Here is a 15,714-nt window from a genome sequence, read left to right as displayed (position 1 = left end):
ATCTCAAAACATCTAATATCTGAACTATTCTTGTACACAGACCTCTCCTGGACCTTGCCACTCTCATCACCGAGGGTAAGTGTCACAGTGCGGGCTGTGTCAGAGTCAAAGCTCAGGTCCTGTTGGTGAAAGTCCGAGGTCACCCAGCCCACCCACACGTTGAATGGTTCCTGACCTGGGAGTACCTTCACCGAGTAATAATACTAAGAAGGAGAGAGGACATTTTTCAATTGTAGTCAATTTCCTTCATTTCATTTCAGACTACTCGCATCAAAGTTAACTGCTTAAACAATGCAATACATTCATGTTTGGTGTTATGGTTAAGTTTAGAACTTCAGACCCCCGTGCTCATTCTGAAACAAGCAGGATAAAGCAGAGTGCATGAAAAAATCACACCTGTGTGAACTGAGTGGTGCAACTCCCCTCCTCTCTCTCTCTCTCATTAGCAGGCAACAGTGCTGCACAGTCTCTCTCTGTTTCTGGCACAACAGCGCCCCTAATGGTACTAATAGTCATACTCGTGCTCACAGTCACATAGGTGCATGGGTTAACGTCACATAGATAGGCGGACACGGACATTGCTGTTCCTTGGAGTGGTTGCACCACTCAAAAATCCCTCCCCCCAGGCGTGGGGTACAGACTGAACAGAACCTGCAGCCACTACACAATGATACAGCAATCAATACTATAGCACTGAACCAGGCTGATGAGGTGACAGCTTGCCAATTACTGTAGTGTGAGGATGTATAGAGTGAGTAGGGAAAGAGGAAGGGAAACAGGTTATTTGTCACCGTACATTTGCCGCATTTGGAGGCTATCATTTAAGAAAAGACTGCCTTGTCATGACAATGATTGTGATTGGCATATGAGCTGAGCTGTCAGCTTATGTGGTTAGTTGCTTATTATTGTCATATGACTATGTGGCCTGAACTAACACAAAGCTCAATCTACTGTATATAGTTATGATGTAAAAAAAAAAATAACATATGTCATCATTACAAAGTGAAGGGCTGGAGCCTAATGGATTGTGGATGTGGATTTTGTGCATTCTGATTGAGGTAAAAAAAACAAGACAAGAAAACCAAAAAAAGATATAACCAAATTAATATTATAGTAGATTTTGTTCAAGGTAGGTAAAAGTGACAGCGCTTACTGTAGAGCTCTGGACAAGTTGTTCATAGGTGTCTTTGTCAAGGAGGACATCTTCAAGGAGACGAGCATTTGAGTTGGTTTTGACCAAGTCTGGCTTCTTCTTCAGCAAGAACCTGTAGAACACACACACATACACCTGTAAAGCCGTGGATTCTAGTTTTTCTCTGCCCCCTAGTGGCGAAAAATAAAACTTCTGGGAACTCAGATTACGTGGATTCAAACACAGGTCATATGCTACATTTACTGCTGTGAAACTGGGAAACACACTGACATCCCACCAAACTAAATCTACATGAGCCTACCGCATGGGAAACCAAACCAAGGCAGATGTCAGGCGTCTGGTCTTCCATGCAGAGTTACTCAAGCCAGGCGCGTCAACTCCGGGGGTGCGTGGTAGCTTGTGCACCCACTGGCAAAATAATAAGCCAATATGCACCCACTGAAATTTCCCCTCTCCCTGGTCAAGTTGTCACGTAGTCACACACCTTTACGGGGGGTGGGGGGCGCTTGGGCCACTGAGGTGTTGGGCGAACAGGTATTCATTAAAATGCTAATAAGGTGGCTTTTGTTCTGCGAGTAGGCTACTACAACATTCAATTGACACTAGGCTGAACGCTCAATGCAACGGGAGCAAGTCACAGTCCCAATGGCCCGTCAGGCAAAAAGTTGATATCTAACTTTGGCTATAATCAGCCAAATCTCAACCGATTGGTATAATTCCAAATGGTATACACTCAATTAAATTTATATTTTCCATTTTTCATGGGCGTATAAGTCATAGAGCCAGAGAAAGGAGGGTATAAGCACTAAGCCCTGTTAGCCATGCAGCCTATATGTTTCATGAGCTGTGGTGGCTTGCACTGTCTCAATTAGGGATTTTCCCAGTGGTTAATTTCACTGATGTGTACAACCTTTATTCAAATAGTTGCAAATGTATTAATTAAAAAACTGAGCTATAAGGCCAAACCTCATTTGAAAGAATATATTTAGAGTATACTCTTCATTAGCAAACTGTAAATAAAGTACCAAACGAAAAGAAAAAAAACTCGTGGGGGGGGGGGGGGGGACTGGGGAGCACTCACTGACGTTATAAGAACCCTCCGCCCTTGACTCAAGCTACACTAACACTTAACGTTAATGCTTTTGTTCCTCCCCATCAACATTAAAAAGCACACATCCCCACATTGATTGATTGATTGATTGATATGTATTAACAGTTTGCAGAATTACAGTACATTTCAAGCACAAACTCAATACAAAGACTGTTAACTGTGAGTGGACGACCCAATTACGCATTACACTTGTTTACAACAGGGTCCACCTTGTTCAATTCATCAAACATTCATTCAACAGCAGTTACAGCATCTCCTTCAGCTACCTTTGTTTACGTTTAGATGTTTTGTCATGGCTGTGATCCTTGTGGTTGAGCTCGTCTCTGGAGCCAGTGAATCCGTGCGCTGACTTCATCAGCACCGCAAAATCAGAGTCCATCTGAAACTCATCCAGCTCTTTCCTGCCTGAGAGGATAAAAGGAAGTTAATTACAGTTGTGCTCTGGGGAGCTAAAATCATCCAAGCAAGGTCATAATATTAGCAGCCTGGATTAAAAGGCAAGGAGAGATTGCTCTGCTATTTAGTTCAGCCCATTTTCACACAACGATTGTGTGATTAGATTTAATTGCTAACGGATGTCATTTGCCAACAAGGCTATAGGTTAAAATGGGTCAATAGTGTGTTCAGTGGTGTTTACAAACACATTCAATTCTCTGTTCAACCGTGGCAAGACCCAACAGAATGTAGAACAAGTGGCCATTGGCACTATGCACAATGTGAGTCAAAGCGATCCTAACCTGGAGAAAAGGTGTTGGTGGTGGCTGGCAGAGCGCCCGCTGCAGGGCTACAGAGCACAGGAGCACATTCAATGGGCATGCTCAGACGGTAGAAGGCCAGGTCAGTGCTTCCACTCTGGGGTGCAAATGAGCGCTGGGTAACCCTCAGAATAGGTGAACCATCACCTGTCCCATTGACTCTGGTGACCTTGAATGAGAGAATAGATTGTGCATTACATACATTCACCCATTCAGACACACTGTGTCACACACATTCATACACCGATGGCAGAGGATACCATGCAAGGCACCAACCTGCACATCGGGGAACAATTAGTGGTTCTGGGGGATCCCGGGATGGAACTGGGAACCTCGCGGTTCCCATCCAGACACTCTACCGGCCACTCTACCCCCTGAGCCACTGCTCCCTATCATAATTAATGTAATGACTGACCTATGAATTATTATTAGGGATGCACCGAAAGGGAAATTCTTGGCCGAAACCGAATACCGAATATAGGAAACAGTTGGCCGAAAACCGAATACCGAATAGCCGAATACATCTTTGTTGTAAAGCTACCTGATTATGGCAAAAGACATGATTATGGATTTTTATAATCGATTCATCGGGCGATTATTTAAACGATGAATCGATGAATCAGATTATGGCACCTTTTTGCAATTACCTTTAAAAAAATGCTTCACGTTATTGTAGGCATGTTGTAACTAACAATAAAGACAATACAAATGAATACTCCTTCAAAATTAATATTTTACCCCGTTTTTTATACAATTTGATTTGCCATTCCTTGTACTTGTAATGATACTGTTATCTGTAATGTTGACCGTGTATAGCTGACTGTCTTTCTTTCCATTTCTATCTCTGGGACCCCAATTTATTTTTTATTTCTATTGTAAAATCAATGTAAATTTTGAGAGTCTATTTGGTTCCATTTTTGCACTCTGTTACAGAACCTTAGGGTCCACTTGGTTTACTTTCTAACTATCTAGCTCTAGCTGGAACTCCCACTATGAGAACCACTGTCCTACACACAGTCTGTGTGGGCACGCACACACGCGCGCGCGCGCACACACACACACACACACACACACACACACACACACACACACAATAGCACGCTAGCTGATGGGGGGGAAAACGTTCTTATTTAGCAGCCATATTAGCATGTTCTCTAGGCTCTAGTATCACATATTGCCAAAGTTAAACAGCACTGAACAACTGTTCATTGTTAAGCAAAACGTTCACGGACGTTCTGCTTCTGCTTTAGCCCTATGTCCACTTCAATGCGCTGCTGAGATTACAGTAGCCTACACAGGTGGAACAAATTGGAGGAGCTAACGAGCTAGTGCTACACTGCTAGTGTTCGTCCGTCGTAGCCAGCAAGCTCACAGATTCAGACATTGGGGAGCATTTTTGGTCATACGACAAAAGAATAGACAGTGGCGGTGCTCACAAATACCATGTTTTGGGACCTGTTTTGGGCATTTTGCAACCTGTTGATGAGCTCGCAGTTTTCGCGGAGCGCATCGCAGCCACAGAGACGCTCCGTGTGTGTGTGTGTGTGTGTGTGTGTGTGTGGGAGACTGAAGTTGGGGAGAGAGAGAGGGGTAGATGCGTAGCGCTCTGGTTACGTTCAAGACAATCGCGTGTTGTGTTTATAGCGACCCAGTGTTTTGACTATTCGGTGATATATTTTCGGCCTATTTGAGCCGAAACCGAATAGGCCGAAAATACATTTTTAGCCATTTTCGGCCGAATATTTTCGGTGGCCGAATTTTCGGTGCATCCCTAATTATTATAGTACAAGGCTGGTTGCAAAACAATTGACAGAAAAATATATACTCTCTCTCTCTCTCTCTGGAACTATCCTGTGTGCTTGAGAATTGGCAAATGAAATGTATAGAAACAAACCAGTAAGTTTTGGTGATTGGGAAGTATGGAGGTAAACCGTGGTTGTCTCCAGCTCATCCACAGGGTTGGGTCTCTGGCCATGTTGATGGCAAAGGGCCTGTAGCCCTGCTGTAGGCCACACATGGTAAAACACTGCAGGGAGCCCACCTGGCGGCCGAGGTTCAGTCTACCCACCTGGTTTACACCCATACAGACCACAGGCAGCAGTCCTGGGAGAGACAAAGTAAATAAAACTGATAAAGCATGTATAAATGCTAAATATATCTGAACAAGCCGTGGAGGTAACGGTGCTACATTAGACAAAATATCTCTGATTCTCTGTAACTTCAGTGAGGTGGTGGTGAATGTTTAAAGTTTCTGCATTCCTAGTCAGAAAGTGGTGCCGACCGTCTCTGATATCAAAGTCGCTGGCAGCCATCTCTGATCCCCTGTCGTTGAGCAGCAACTCTCCGTTGAGCGTGACCATCATGGTTCGCTCAGCCATGTCCACCAAACAGCCCACCACGTCACCTCTCTGCCAGTGACATCCCAGGGACTCGCCACCCTGATGGAACCACTGGGCCTGAAAGTCATGGCAGGGGGGATACAAAGAGACATGGATGCAGACAGACAGACAGAGAAAGAGACAGGGTGAGAGTAAAAACGTTTATTTTTGAGAGGCGCTAGCCCAGGGGTATTCAATTAGATTAGGCCGGGGGCCACAACTGTAGAATGATTGTGTGTGGGGGGCCGCACAGTGTGCGCGCGAAGCGCGCAAATTTGTGGGTTCTCAAAATGCTTTTTGTGCTCAAACACGAAGATTTATGTATATTTCCACACAGTAATGAGCAGGGTAATATGTCTATACAGGTATATGCCACCTTTGACAGTGCATAAACAGCATTGCTTTGACATTAACGACCATCAGCTGGACGGACACACACACACACACACACACACACACACACACACACACACACACACACACACACACACACACACACACACACACACACACACACAAACATTACATAGAGCAGTGATTCCAAAGTGGGGTTCGGGGTCCGGGGACCCCCAGGGTCCTTGAGGCAGTTCCAGGGGGTCCCCAGGGAAATGGTTTGGAATCAAATGGACCCTTATGGGTCTGTAACTCTGAGAGTGTACAAATGGAACCAAATGGACCCTAACAGGGTTTATTATTGTGAGAATGATGGCTTCCATTTTCGCAACTTTTCAGGACAAGAAAGCCTGCAGTTTCTATTAGCTTGGATTCTCCATTGATGTCACTGTTGGGTGGGTTTCTGAACTGCCCACAGCCCTCCTATGTGACACAGACCGAGTAGAAAAAAACGTGTCATTTTATCATGATTATTAGTGAGGACCTATTATATGAAGATAGGTTGAAAAGTGGTCCTTTAATGATTACTGTCATTATGGTAATCTCACATTTAATATCGCTTTTTTTTTTTTTTTTTTCAAAATTCTTCCAGGGGCCACAAGGAGGCGCTCCGCGGGCCACATGTGGCCCGCGGGCCGCCAATTGAATATCCCTGCGCTAGCCCCTCCTAAGCCCAGCTTTTCGTGTCTGTGTAAACACAAACATTGAAGACAAAAGTTAGGACAGAAAAGTGAAGACGCAAATTATGACACGGGAGTGTCATAATTTATAAGCCCCAATATAAGCACATAATAAACACATAAGCCCCAATATACTTTGTTGCACGATGAATAGTGAAAATAGATCTGCTATTGTCACTATTTTTTTGAATATTGAAAAAACAAAACATATATTCAATAAAATGTGTGGAATGATTTTTCAAAGATTACACCTACTGTATAACAAGATGCCCAAAATAGGAACAGGGTTAAATTATGAATACAAACTATCTATTGACTAGCATAATATTAATGCTGTATTAAAACTAGCATATATTAATGCTGTATTAAAACTATTAACCCATTTTGGGCAGGAACCCCTTTTTGTGTTTTAAACATTGTTATAATTTAGCTATTGAAAAATAGCAGATCTACAAGCTCATAGCGCACCACCGAGTGGCGCGCTACGAGCTTGTAGGTCTGCTATTTTCTTAAAATTGAGCACCACCAATACAGAAACATGTCAGAAAACTGTCAGAATTTATTTTATTAATATTTGTATTTCGACGTCAGGCCTAAACGGGTTAAAACAATGAATCTTGGCACACTAATGCTCAAGTTAATATCGGGACGAAGACAAGTACACTTGTCATCACTTGCCTTAGATCCATCAAAGACAAAGGCCTGGTCATCTGAGCCCAGGTCTCTCTCCAAGGCACAGCCGGGCCTGGCCCAGCCCACTCTCATCCTCCCCGCCGTCACCACCTCAAACTCAAAGTACCACTTTCCCCGGGTCACGGCGTAGGACTTATCAGCCCTGAACACCCGCAACTTCTCAGCAGAGTTGAGACATTGGTCTGGCCGCATGGCTGCAAACCCATTGGGAGGGAAATAAATAACTTGATGAATAATTGATTTACATGATTCTCATTTCAATTCTCATTAAGACAGACAGAACTAATCCACAGGGAAACACATTATGATAATGAATATGATATGGACACGTACAGTAGCATTCTACTTCAAACACCGATGGGACAAAGATTGAGAAGCCAGTCCATCTTAATTTCATTTTCATTATAACATGCAGATTGGCTCTATATTTATGTCCACATTACATTGGTGAAAATGTATTGTACATACATACAAGTGAGATTAAATTAAAAGTAAAGCTGATGCATTTCGGGACATACTCCGTTCCTGGTCAAGGGGCTCCAAATTGTAGCCATAGGCAAGTAGGGTACAGACAGCCTCTCGGGCACTCTCCCTAACTGACCTCCTGCCCCTCTCATCAAGAAGATTGTAGGGAACCAGTTGTGGGCTCCATTTCAGCTTCACGTCCTAAAAAGACAAAATAATACTCTGAGAAATGTCAGCTAAATTGTTGTACTGAGACATTGTCCACTGCACTTAAAAGGCAAGGATAAAAGACGATAAAAAGGAGATACAATTAACATCCACCATGATGTCAAATGACCAGAACTCTGCAAGGAACATGCCTGTTGACCTCCGTAGGTCCAACCCTGCCTGATGCGTTCTCTGGCCCACACGTTGTGGTCGTTCTCAGCCAGAAGGTCCACCGCCACCTCCAAGGCCGGGCTCAGCACCACCTGGCTCAGGTCTACGGGGGCAGGTCTGTAGCCACTGGGCTGCTCGTACCTGGAAGGACAGGAATGGTAAGTGGGGACTGCCTCAGTGCCTAGCGAGGTGGCACAGTCCAGAGACAGAGCCGGTGTCCACCCATTACATATAGAAACAATGCAAGTAAACATTTGTAAAATAAACCCTAGTGTCCCTTAGCCATGGTTCACAAGACGCTTGTCCTTCACGAGCGTCATGGCCGCAGAACTTCACCCTGTTTCGCGCACTTTGCTACCTTTACAATGTTAACGTCTACGTTCCTAATTCAAATATATTATGCGTATATTATATGTGGTGGCATACTTGTCAGGAAGCCTCATGTATTTCACTGCTTTGTTGGCGTAGTCATCAGTAAATCCGATGTGGAACCCAAGGGCAAGCAGTGCCCTACCAGAAGAAAAACAGTGCAGTAACTGAACACTAGCTATCTTAGACACAAAGAAAATCCAATCAAAGGAATCATCAAATAATGCAATGCAATTTCAATTGTCACCTTCACAATGGAGTGCATTAGTATGGCGATGGTGCTCACCTCAGAGTGTCTTGAGCCATCTGCAGGTTGTGGTTCCTCTCCTGCTCTGGAAGTTTAGAGAACACCACCAGACAGGGGTCGTTCCTCTTGCTGTCATCTTTCACCTGAGGAACAGAACCACAGGACCTCTTTTACACTCTTGAACACAACCCAACTAAAGAATGCGGACTGGGCAGGTACATTATACCAGGGGTTCTCAACCCGTGGGTCGCAACCCCTCAGGGGGTCGCCACAATATTTTGGGGGATCTCCAAATTATTTTGCAAAAAAAATTAAATTATCTTTTTTTTGGAAAATGGAAACTAAGACTTTACATAGTACTTGGTGCATGCATAAACGTAATGATTATATCTGTTTTCAGTATTCATTTATGATATATTTTCTCTATTATTAAGGTTATTTTTGCAGTCAGTTTGTATTGGTGGTGAGGAGGGGGGCGGGGCGGGGGTCACGAGACATGGCCAAAGCAGTTCCGAGGGTCCCCAGCCAAAAAGGTTGAGAACCCCTGCAGTATACTGTACATTGACACTATGATGTAATATCAATTCAAAGTGTTCTCTGTGCACACATGTCCATGCATCCAAGCAAAATCTACCCTGTCCATGGCCCAGAGTTCATGGATGTTTTCTGCCAGTCTCTCTCTGATATGCTCCAGTTGTGGAGGCAACTCCACCTACAGTATGGGATAAAATGGGTAAATAAAGTAAGAATTTTACAATGGAAAAGTATTAGTAAAACGGTACTCAAACATTATGGATCAAATATGATGTTGAAATATGCAGTAAGTACACAGGCTCAAATATCAGTGCCGCTAATTAAGAATGATGCCAAAATATAAATCAGTTTAAGTGCCACAAACGTTAAGACGAGCTGAATCCAATTATGCACAGTTTTTTTTTTTTTTTTTTTTAATTCCTCTAATCTGGTGTACAGGTGATGACATGCACATTACATGCATAATAGAATTACATTTTCTTTCTTTTTTTATAATGTGCGAATTGGCAACCAAAGCCTAAACTGGTGACCACCAGGTGGCGCTGAAAGAGTTTTAATGAAGACCTGTTGGTACTGTGCTGTACCTTGCTGATATCTACTGGAGCTGGAGTGAAGGTAACCGGTGTGACGGGTACCGACAGTCCAACCAGCTCCCGTTTCCCGTCTCCGCGGTCCCGGGTGTACTTCTGACAGAGCTCTACCTTCAGCTTGACTGTCGGGAGCACAGCCTCACAACACGCAGAGAAGCCTGGTGGGGGCAGGAAGCGGAACTCTCCGTACCTCCCTCCGAACAGGAAACGGACCCTGGTTTTTCGGGAAAGTGGGAACATGGGTGGCCGTGCAGAAAGACCACCAGTACCAAGCAGTGAGCTCATAAGGCAAACAAAGAATAACAAGAGCCCAGAAGAAGCTTCACAATTTGACTTGTGGCTGTTCAAAAGTCATCCATGTATAAAATAGAAAATGTTTTACAGATATATTGAGCAGAGGTACTGTATGCTCGGATGAATTTGATCGCACTCGCAACTTTTTCAAACACATATTTTCACACTTCCACATAAACAAATAAAGAAAAACACATCCTTTTAATATTGTAAAACACAAGCACATTGCCAACACTGACTTGACTCCAGCGGAGAAGCTGACCACGGGGAAAAGGAGTCCGTCTAGGTTGAAGTTCTCCAGCATGCCCTGAACGGGCAAACCGTTGACCCGGAAGGAGATGCAGGCGGTGGAGAGGTCGAGGCAGCAACTCACCACATCCTCTGCTCTCAGCAGGTGTGGAAAGGAAGAGCTCACTCTGCGACCCACACAGCCTGATCGAGGCACAGGAAGGAAACGTTTAGCTTTTATACTCGGAGGCGTTGCTGGCCATTCTGGCACGATGGGGACCACACACTGACATGTTTAAAGTGAGTGATCAGTCCTTGTCCCTCTGCATTTCATTTGCATTCATTGAGAGGGTAGGAAAGCTGAGAGGGAAAGCATAGGTCATAGGTTTGCGTGCTTGCGTGTTATGAATTGCTTTTAAATTGCTTGACAGAATAACTATTATCAAAATTACTATAATCAAACTAGGGACTCGTTGATAAGAGCATTGTGCCCATGTGGTATGCACCCTAAGCATTCAGCTATCAAATTGTATTTTATTTGATTTCATTATGTGGGATAGCTTAGAGAAGGCATAGGACTGCACTTTGTAACCATTTTCAAAAAGTGCTTTAAAACTAAAGCTTATTATTAGTATATCTCCATGGCTACCTCATGCACTGTACTTATGGTCCATTTCTTCCTACTAAACGCCATTTTTCAAAGGCATCAGAAAAACCAGGGACAGATACTGTCCCTGGTTTAGAAAATGTCAATTTTAGAAAATGTCAATAACAAAACACACCTCTGTATTATGTATTTTCTTCCTAACTCGCAATTCACTGACCTGCTAGTGCCATATACTGTGTGTGTGTGTGTGTGCGTGCGTGTGTGTGTATTTTTTGTTTGTTTATTGAAAAAAAGATCATCCTCACCTGACCAGAGGTGAAGCCCATCAAATCCATAGGAGAAGAGGTCATCGCCCACCCCGCTGGCCCCCCAGCCTTCTCCTGTGGGCCAGGGCCTGTAGCCCTCCGCACAAGCCCAGCCCACTCGCAGGTGGGTGGGCTCACCTGTGAGGAACGGCTCCACATGATCCACTGCCAGCTCATAGTACCACCTTCGATGCTGGGCTGAGTCCTCCCCCATTGCAAGAAAGATATTGGGCCTCATGCTTTTGGTGGGGTGGGTTGGGGAGAGGGAAAAGAAAATAGTTTTCATGATGTTTTTGGTTCTGGGTTTCAGTAGTAATAATAATAATAATAATAATAATGCATTTTATTTGTATTGCACTTTTCATTCACAGTGAATCCCAGAGTGCTACATGGTTAAACACGAAAAAGCCTTCCGAAACAGGAACGTTTTCAGGCCTGTTATAAAACATTCCACAGTCTGCGGCAGTGCGGCACTCTCAAGTCCAAAAGGCCCGGTCCCCCATGGTGCGTAGTTTGGTATCAGGGACCTGGAGCAGAAATTTGTTTGCCGATCTGAGGGTGCTGGTGGAGGTTGTTTTTGGAGGGTCGATTAGTTTCTGTAGGTAGGGAGGGGCGTGTCCATTTATGCAGTGGTATGTGATCAGCAGGATCTTGTAGTCGATCCTGGCTGTAACGGGGAGCCAGTGCAGTGTGAAAAGGATGGGTGTTATATGGTCGTGTTTGCGGACTCTCATTAGGACCATGGCAGCGCTGTTCTGAATGTAGTGCAGCTTCTGTACATCTTTGCCAGGAATCCCAATGAAGAGGGCGTTGCAGTAGTCCAGTCTAGAGGAGATAAAGGCATGGATGAGCTTCTCTGCATCTGACTGGGTTAGAAGGGGGCGGAGTTTTGAGATGTTTTTGAGATGGTAGAATGCGGTTCTGCATAGATACTTTATGTGGTCATTGAATGTCAGGTGAGGATCAAACTTGACACCCAAGTTTGGGACTGAGGAGGAGAAGGGGATAACCTGGCCGTCGAAGGTGAGATGGGACATGGGACATGAATGAATCTGGTGTGGCGTTTAACTGAAGGAAGTTGTTGCTCATCCATGCCTTTATCTCAAGACAGGTGGTGAGTGAGACATGACATGGCTGCAGAGGGGTTGAGGGGGTAGTCTTTATGTACAGTGATTGCTGTCACTGCACAGTGCTTGCTTGTACAGTGATTGTATTTTGATTTAAAGTACAGTTTTACTTACTGTGGTAATGGTTCATGGCATGGTAAGAAATTATTTCCGAAAGAATTTAACAGCAGTAGTTTAGGTTTAGGTTTCATTTAACCAGTTGACGTCAACTGAGAATGGTGGCTCACACACACAGTACACACCTGGGAGCTGTCCAGTACAACCAGTTATCCACTGTTGGCCAACTATGCCAGAGCGATGAGTTTAACTGCTGGCAGGTGTTGAGGCCCAGGAGGGCTAATCAGATTAGTTTCCAACAACCGTATGATCACACTGCACCGATAATGAAATATGTGGGCGCAAATACGAAGATACAGTGAACAAAGGGAGTGGCTGTGATTGACAGCATCGTTGACAATGACAAAACACTTTAGCCGACTGAATCTTTTGGAAGCTCAATACAATGCCAGTTGACACCATTACCAAGGCAAGGATCACTGACCTTTACCTGACACATCAGGACAACGAGAGAGAAGCATAGAGGATGAAAAGGATGGGTGTTAGCTGGGAGCCTGTGCAAGTGACAGATGGAGGGGGTGGTAAAATAGATTAGAGAATTGAAAAGTCCAAAAAAGAAATTCTGGGAACACAGGGTGATGAAGATGGAGAGAGCTGGCGAAGTGGAGGCGAGAGGGAGGACAGGTGACAGAAAGATGAAGTGAGAGAGGGACAGGGAAAATGACAGCAGCTGTACTAATGTCTTGCAGAGCGAGAATTGAAAGTGAAAGAATGTAGAGTGAAAAGGTATCAGAATCAGAGCAGAGACCCAAAAAAAGTAAAGCAAAAATACTCCTGACGTGGATATAGTTAGTGAGGGTACCCAGAATTGAAATACTTCACTATTACTTAACAATACTTGTTAAATGTTCAATGCATTTATATAACGCTTTTCTCCAAAGTGCTTTACAATGTATTTCACATTCATCTATTCAAGTTCACACACTGATGGCGGAGGAAACGATGCAAGGCACCAACCTGCTCCGTCTTGCCCAAGGACACTTCGACACGTAGCCGGGAAGAGCCGGGGATCGAACCTGGAACCTTTGGATTCCATGATCAAAGCTATTTGTTAGGGCGGTTGATTGAGTGGTGTGTACAGTAGCCAATAGGGAGCTAAATTTGGCTATGCTCCACCTCCCACCTGATTCATAGTCAGTGCCAGATATGTGCATTATATGTTTTATATACACAGATTAACAATTAAATTGAAAATCATGTAAAGCTAATTTCTTTGTTGCGAAGCGGAAAGGACAAGCATGCAGGGGCCAGGGAGAACTGCTTTCTCTGTGGTGGGAGCGATAGAGAAGAAGGGGGTTGTTAGCAAAGCTCTGGGGGCGGGAAATATGTATTCAATAAATCAATATTTCATTGGACTACAATTTAGATAAAATTTATTTATTTGAGAGTCAACCCTCAACCCTATTTGAGAGTCAACCCTCGATCCAACCTTTTGTCCGGGACCGCCGGGGCCGGCAGTGGCCCCCCTGTGTCTCCCGGACGTTAAACTACACCTTTTTTCTGGACCCCAGGAAGAATAGCCACGCTTTTGCAAGTGCTAATGGGGATCCATAATAAAGTAAAGTAAAGTAAAGTAAACCTCCACCTCTCCAGACTCGAGTGCACGGATTTGGACATCCTGCAGTTCCACGTACGAAATAAGAAAAACATCTTGCCGATACAGTACTTTCATACACATAAGACAATTCACATACAGTATACACCTGCTGACAGTCACAACATATTGCACTACCCTCATGGCCCACATATTGTTCAACCTTTAATCATTGAATACTGAAAAAGTGGTGATATTGCATATCCTATCCCTTAAGGCCAACATCTACAGTACACTACATACTGTATTGGTGTTGAGGAGCTTAAAGGACTTAGGCAGAAATTTATATTAATGTTTTGGCCTGCCATTGGGGACCTAGAATCTCCCGCCAGATGGTAAAGGCTGGACTTTGAACTATGGGCTAAGCGTGTGGGTTTGCTTTGGATCAGACACTCTTGTGTGCTTGTCTGATGACAGATTGCTCATAAAATCGTCTCGAGACAAGTGTTTTTTCTTTTCTTTTTTCAGAGCAGTCTGTACCATACGGGTGAACAATCAGCAGTGTGAGGTTACCGTATACCAGGATGGAATTAGCCTCACGTAGGAATACTAATCTCACTGCGTGGATATTAGTCTCGTCCCTCTCAGTGTTGTTTCTGCAATGTCCCCCAACCGCTTCCTGGAATACCTGGTGACCTGGTTGAGCAGGCGAGTCTGCAGCAGCAGGTCTCTGTCTGGGAGCAGGCTGTCACAGATGAGGTTCTGGTTGGAACGCACCGCCATGCCGTGGCACACACACACAGAAGACAGTACGTCCAGCACCTGGTCCACAAACAGACATGCCATCATACAGCAAAGAGTTAATAAACATCATAATATACCAGTAAGACGCCCTGAGGGCAAGAAGCGACTGTCAGAACAGGTCAGCTCTATATATAGAGATCTAAGGGTTTGAGGTCAGATGTAGAGTTGCTGGCCATAATCCATCCATGATATCACATGATGTCATGAGGCATGACCATATATGGAGACGTGATGTCACAAGGCGAGACTGTAAAGTTGCCCGAGGGCCAAGGCTCCAAAAACAGTCAGCGATGCTTTTTGTGGATTTTATTTTTCCCAACTCCAGCTCCAGTGAACAAATATCAAACAGCAAAAATAATACAGGCAAAAATCAAAAATAAAGAACTCAAAAATAATTAATGCAAAACTGCACTTGGCTATGCCCTAGCAGCTCTCTCACTGGGCTGTCAGCATGTTGCCTGCCCGAGCATCACTGACTAGCTCTGCAGGGCCTGCAGACAAGAGCTAGTCAGTGAAGGCAGTCTCCCTTTTATAGGAGAGGATCCTACCACAAACAGAGAAGCAATTAAATCTAAACAGCTTATCTACAAGCTCACATATAGCAGCTGAACAAGAATGAGTAACCCAATAAATAGATGTTCTATTTTAGACTAAACATCATTTGGGTTTGCATTCATTTCCAAAGATAATAGAAATACTTTGCTCATCAACATTGTGAAACACCCCTACTCCACAACAGTATTTGGCACCTTCCCCCCCTTCTTAAGCTGAATGGCTGAGCCCTGCTCTGGTTCAGCGCCTCAGATTCAGACAGACAGAAGAGTGCCAGCACTGGAGAGGCCATACAAGTGACAAACACTGAGCTAACCACAGGTTACAATGAACTGAATGTTTTCCATGCAAGTCTGTGTGTATCATTTCAATTGTACATCATTATTAAACCTGAACCTGA

At 44.2% G+C, this 15,714-nt stretch overlaps 1 protein-coding gene across 1 annotated transcript in view; it reads right to left on the bottom strand.

Annotated features, from left to right (window-relative positions):
* Window positions 1-15,714, bottom strand: part of LOC308328853 (ryanodine receptor 2-like) — a gene marked incomplete at both ends in the record, with an annotated part of 110,597 nt that overhangs the window by 79,439 nt on the left and 15,444 nt on the right. Inside the window, 16 exons of the mRNA XM_080782960.1 lie at window positions 43-203; window positions 1,154-1,265; window positions 2,531-2,669; window positions 3,002-3,188; window positions 4,914-5,122; window positions 5,301-5,475; window positions 7,149-7,357; window positions 7,682-7,829; window positions 7,988-8,147; window positions 8,433-8,516; window positions 8,662-8,765; window positions 9,230-9,334; window positions 9,741-9,960; window positions 10,280-10,472; window positions 11,181-11,419; window positions 14,647-14,780. Of these exons, the coding sequence (XP_080639086.1) occupies window positions 43-203; window positions 1,154-1,265; window positions 2,531-2,669; window positions 3,002-3,188; window positions 4,914-5,122; window positions 5,301-5,475; window positions 7,149-7,357; window positions 7,682-7,829; window positions 7,988-8,147; window positions 8,433-8,516; window positions 8,662-8,765; window positions 9,230-9,334; window positions 9,741-9,960; window positions 10,280-10,472; window positions 11,181-11,419; window positions 14,647-14,780 (2,579 nt within the window). The remainder of the gene's footprint in view (window positions 1-42; window positions 204-1,153; window positions 1,266-2,530; window positions 2,670-3,001; window positions 3,189-4,913; window positions 5,123-5,300; window positions 5,476-7,148; window positions 7,358-7,681; window positions 7,830-7,987; window positions 8,148-8,432; window positions 8,517-8,661; window positions 8,766-9,229; window positions 9,335-9,740; window positions 9,961-10,279; window positions 10,473-11,180; window positions 11,420-14,646; window positions 14,781-15,714) is intronic.

This window comes from Protomyctophum bolini, assembly GCF_963924005.1.
Source record: "Protomyctophum bolini genome assembly, chromosome: 14".
NCBI classification, from domain to species: domain Eukaryota; kingdom Metazoa; phylum Chordata; class Actinopteri; order Myctophiformes; family Myctophidae; genus Protomyctophum; species Protomyctophum bolini.
Note: the sequence above shows the minus strand (reverse complement) of the source record. Positions and strands in the feature narration are given on the sequence as shown.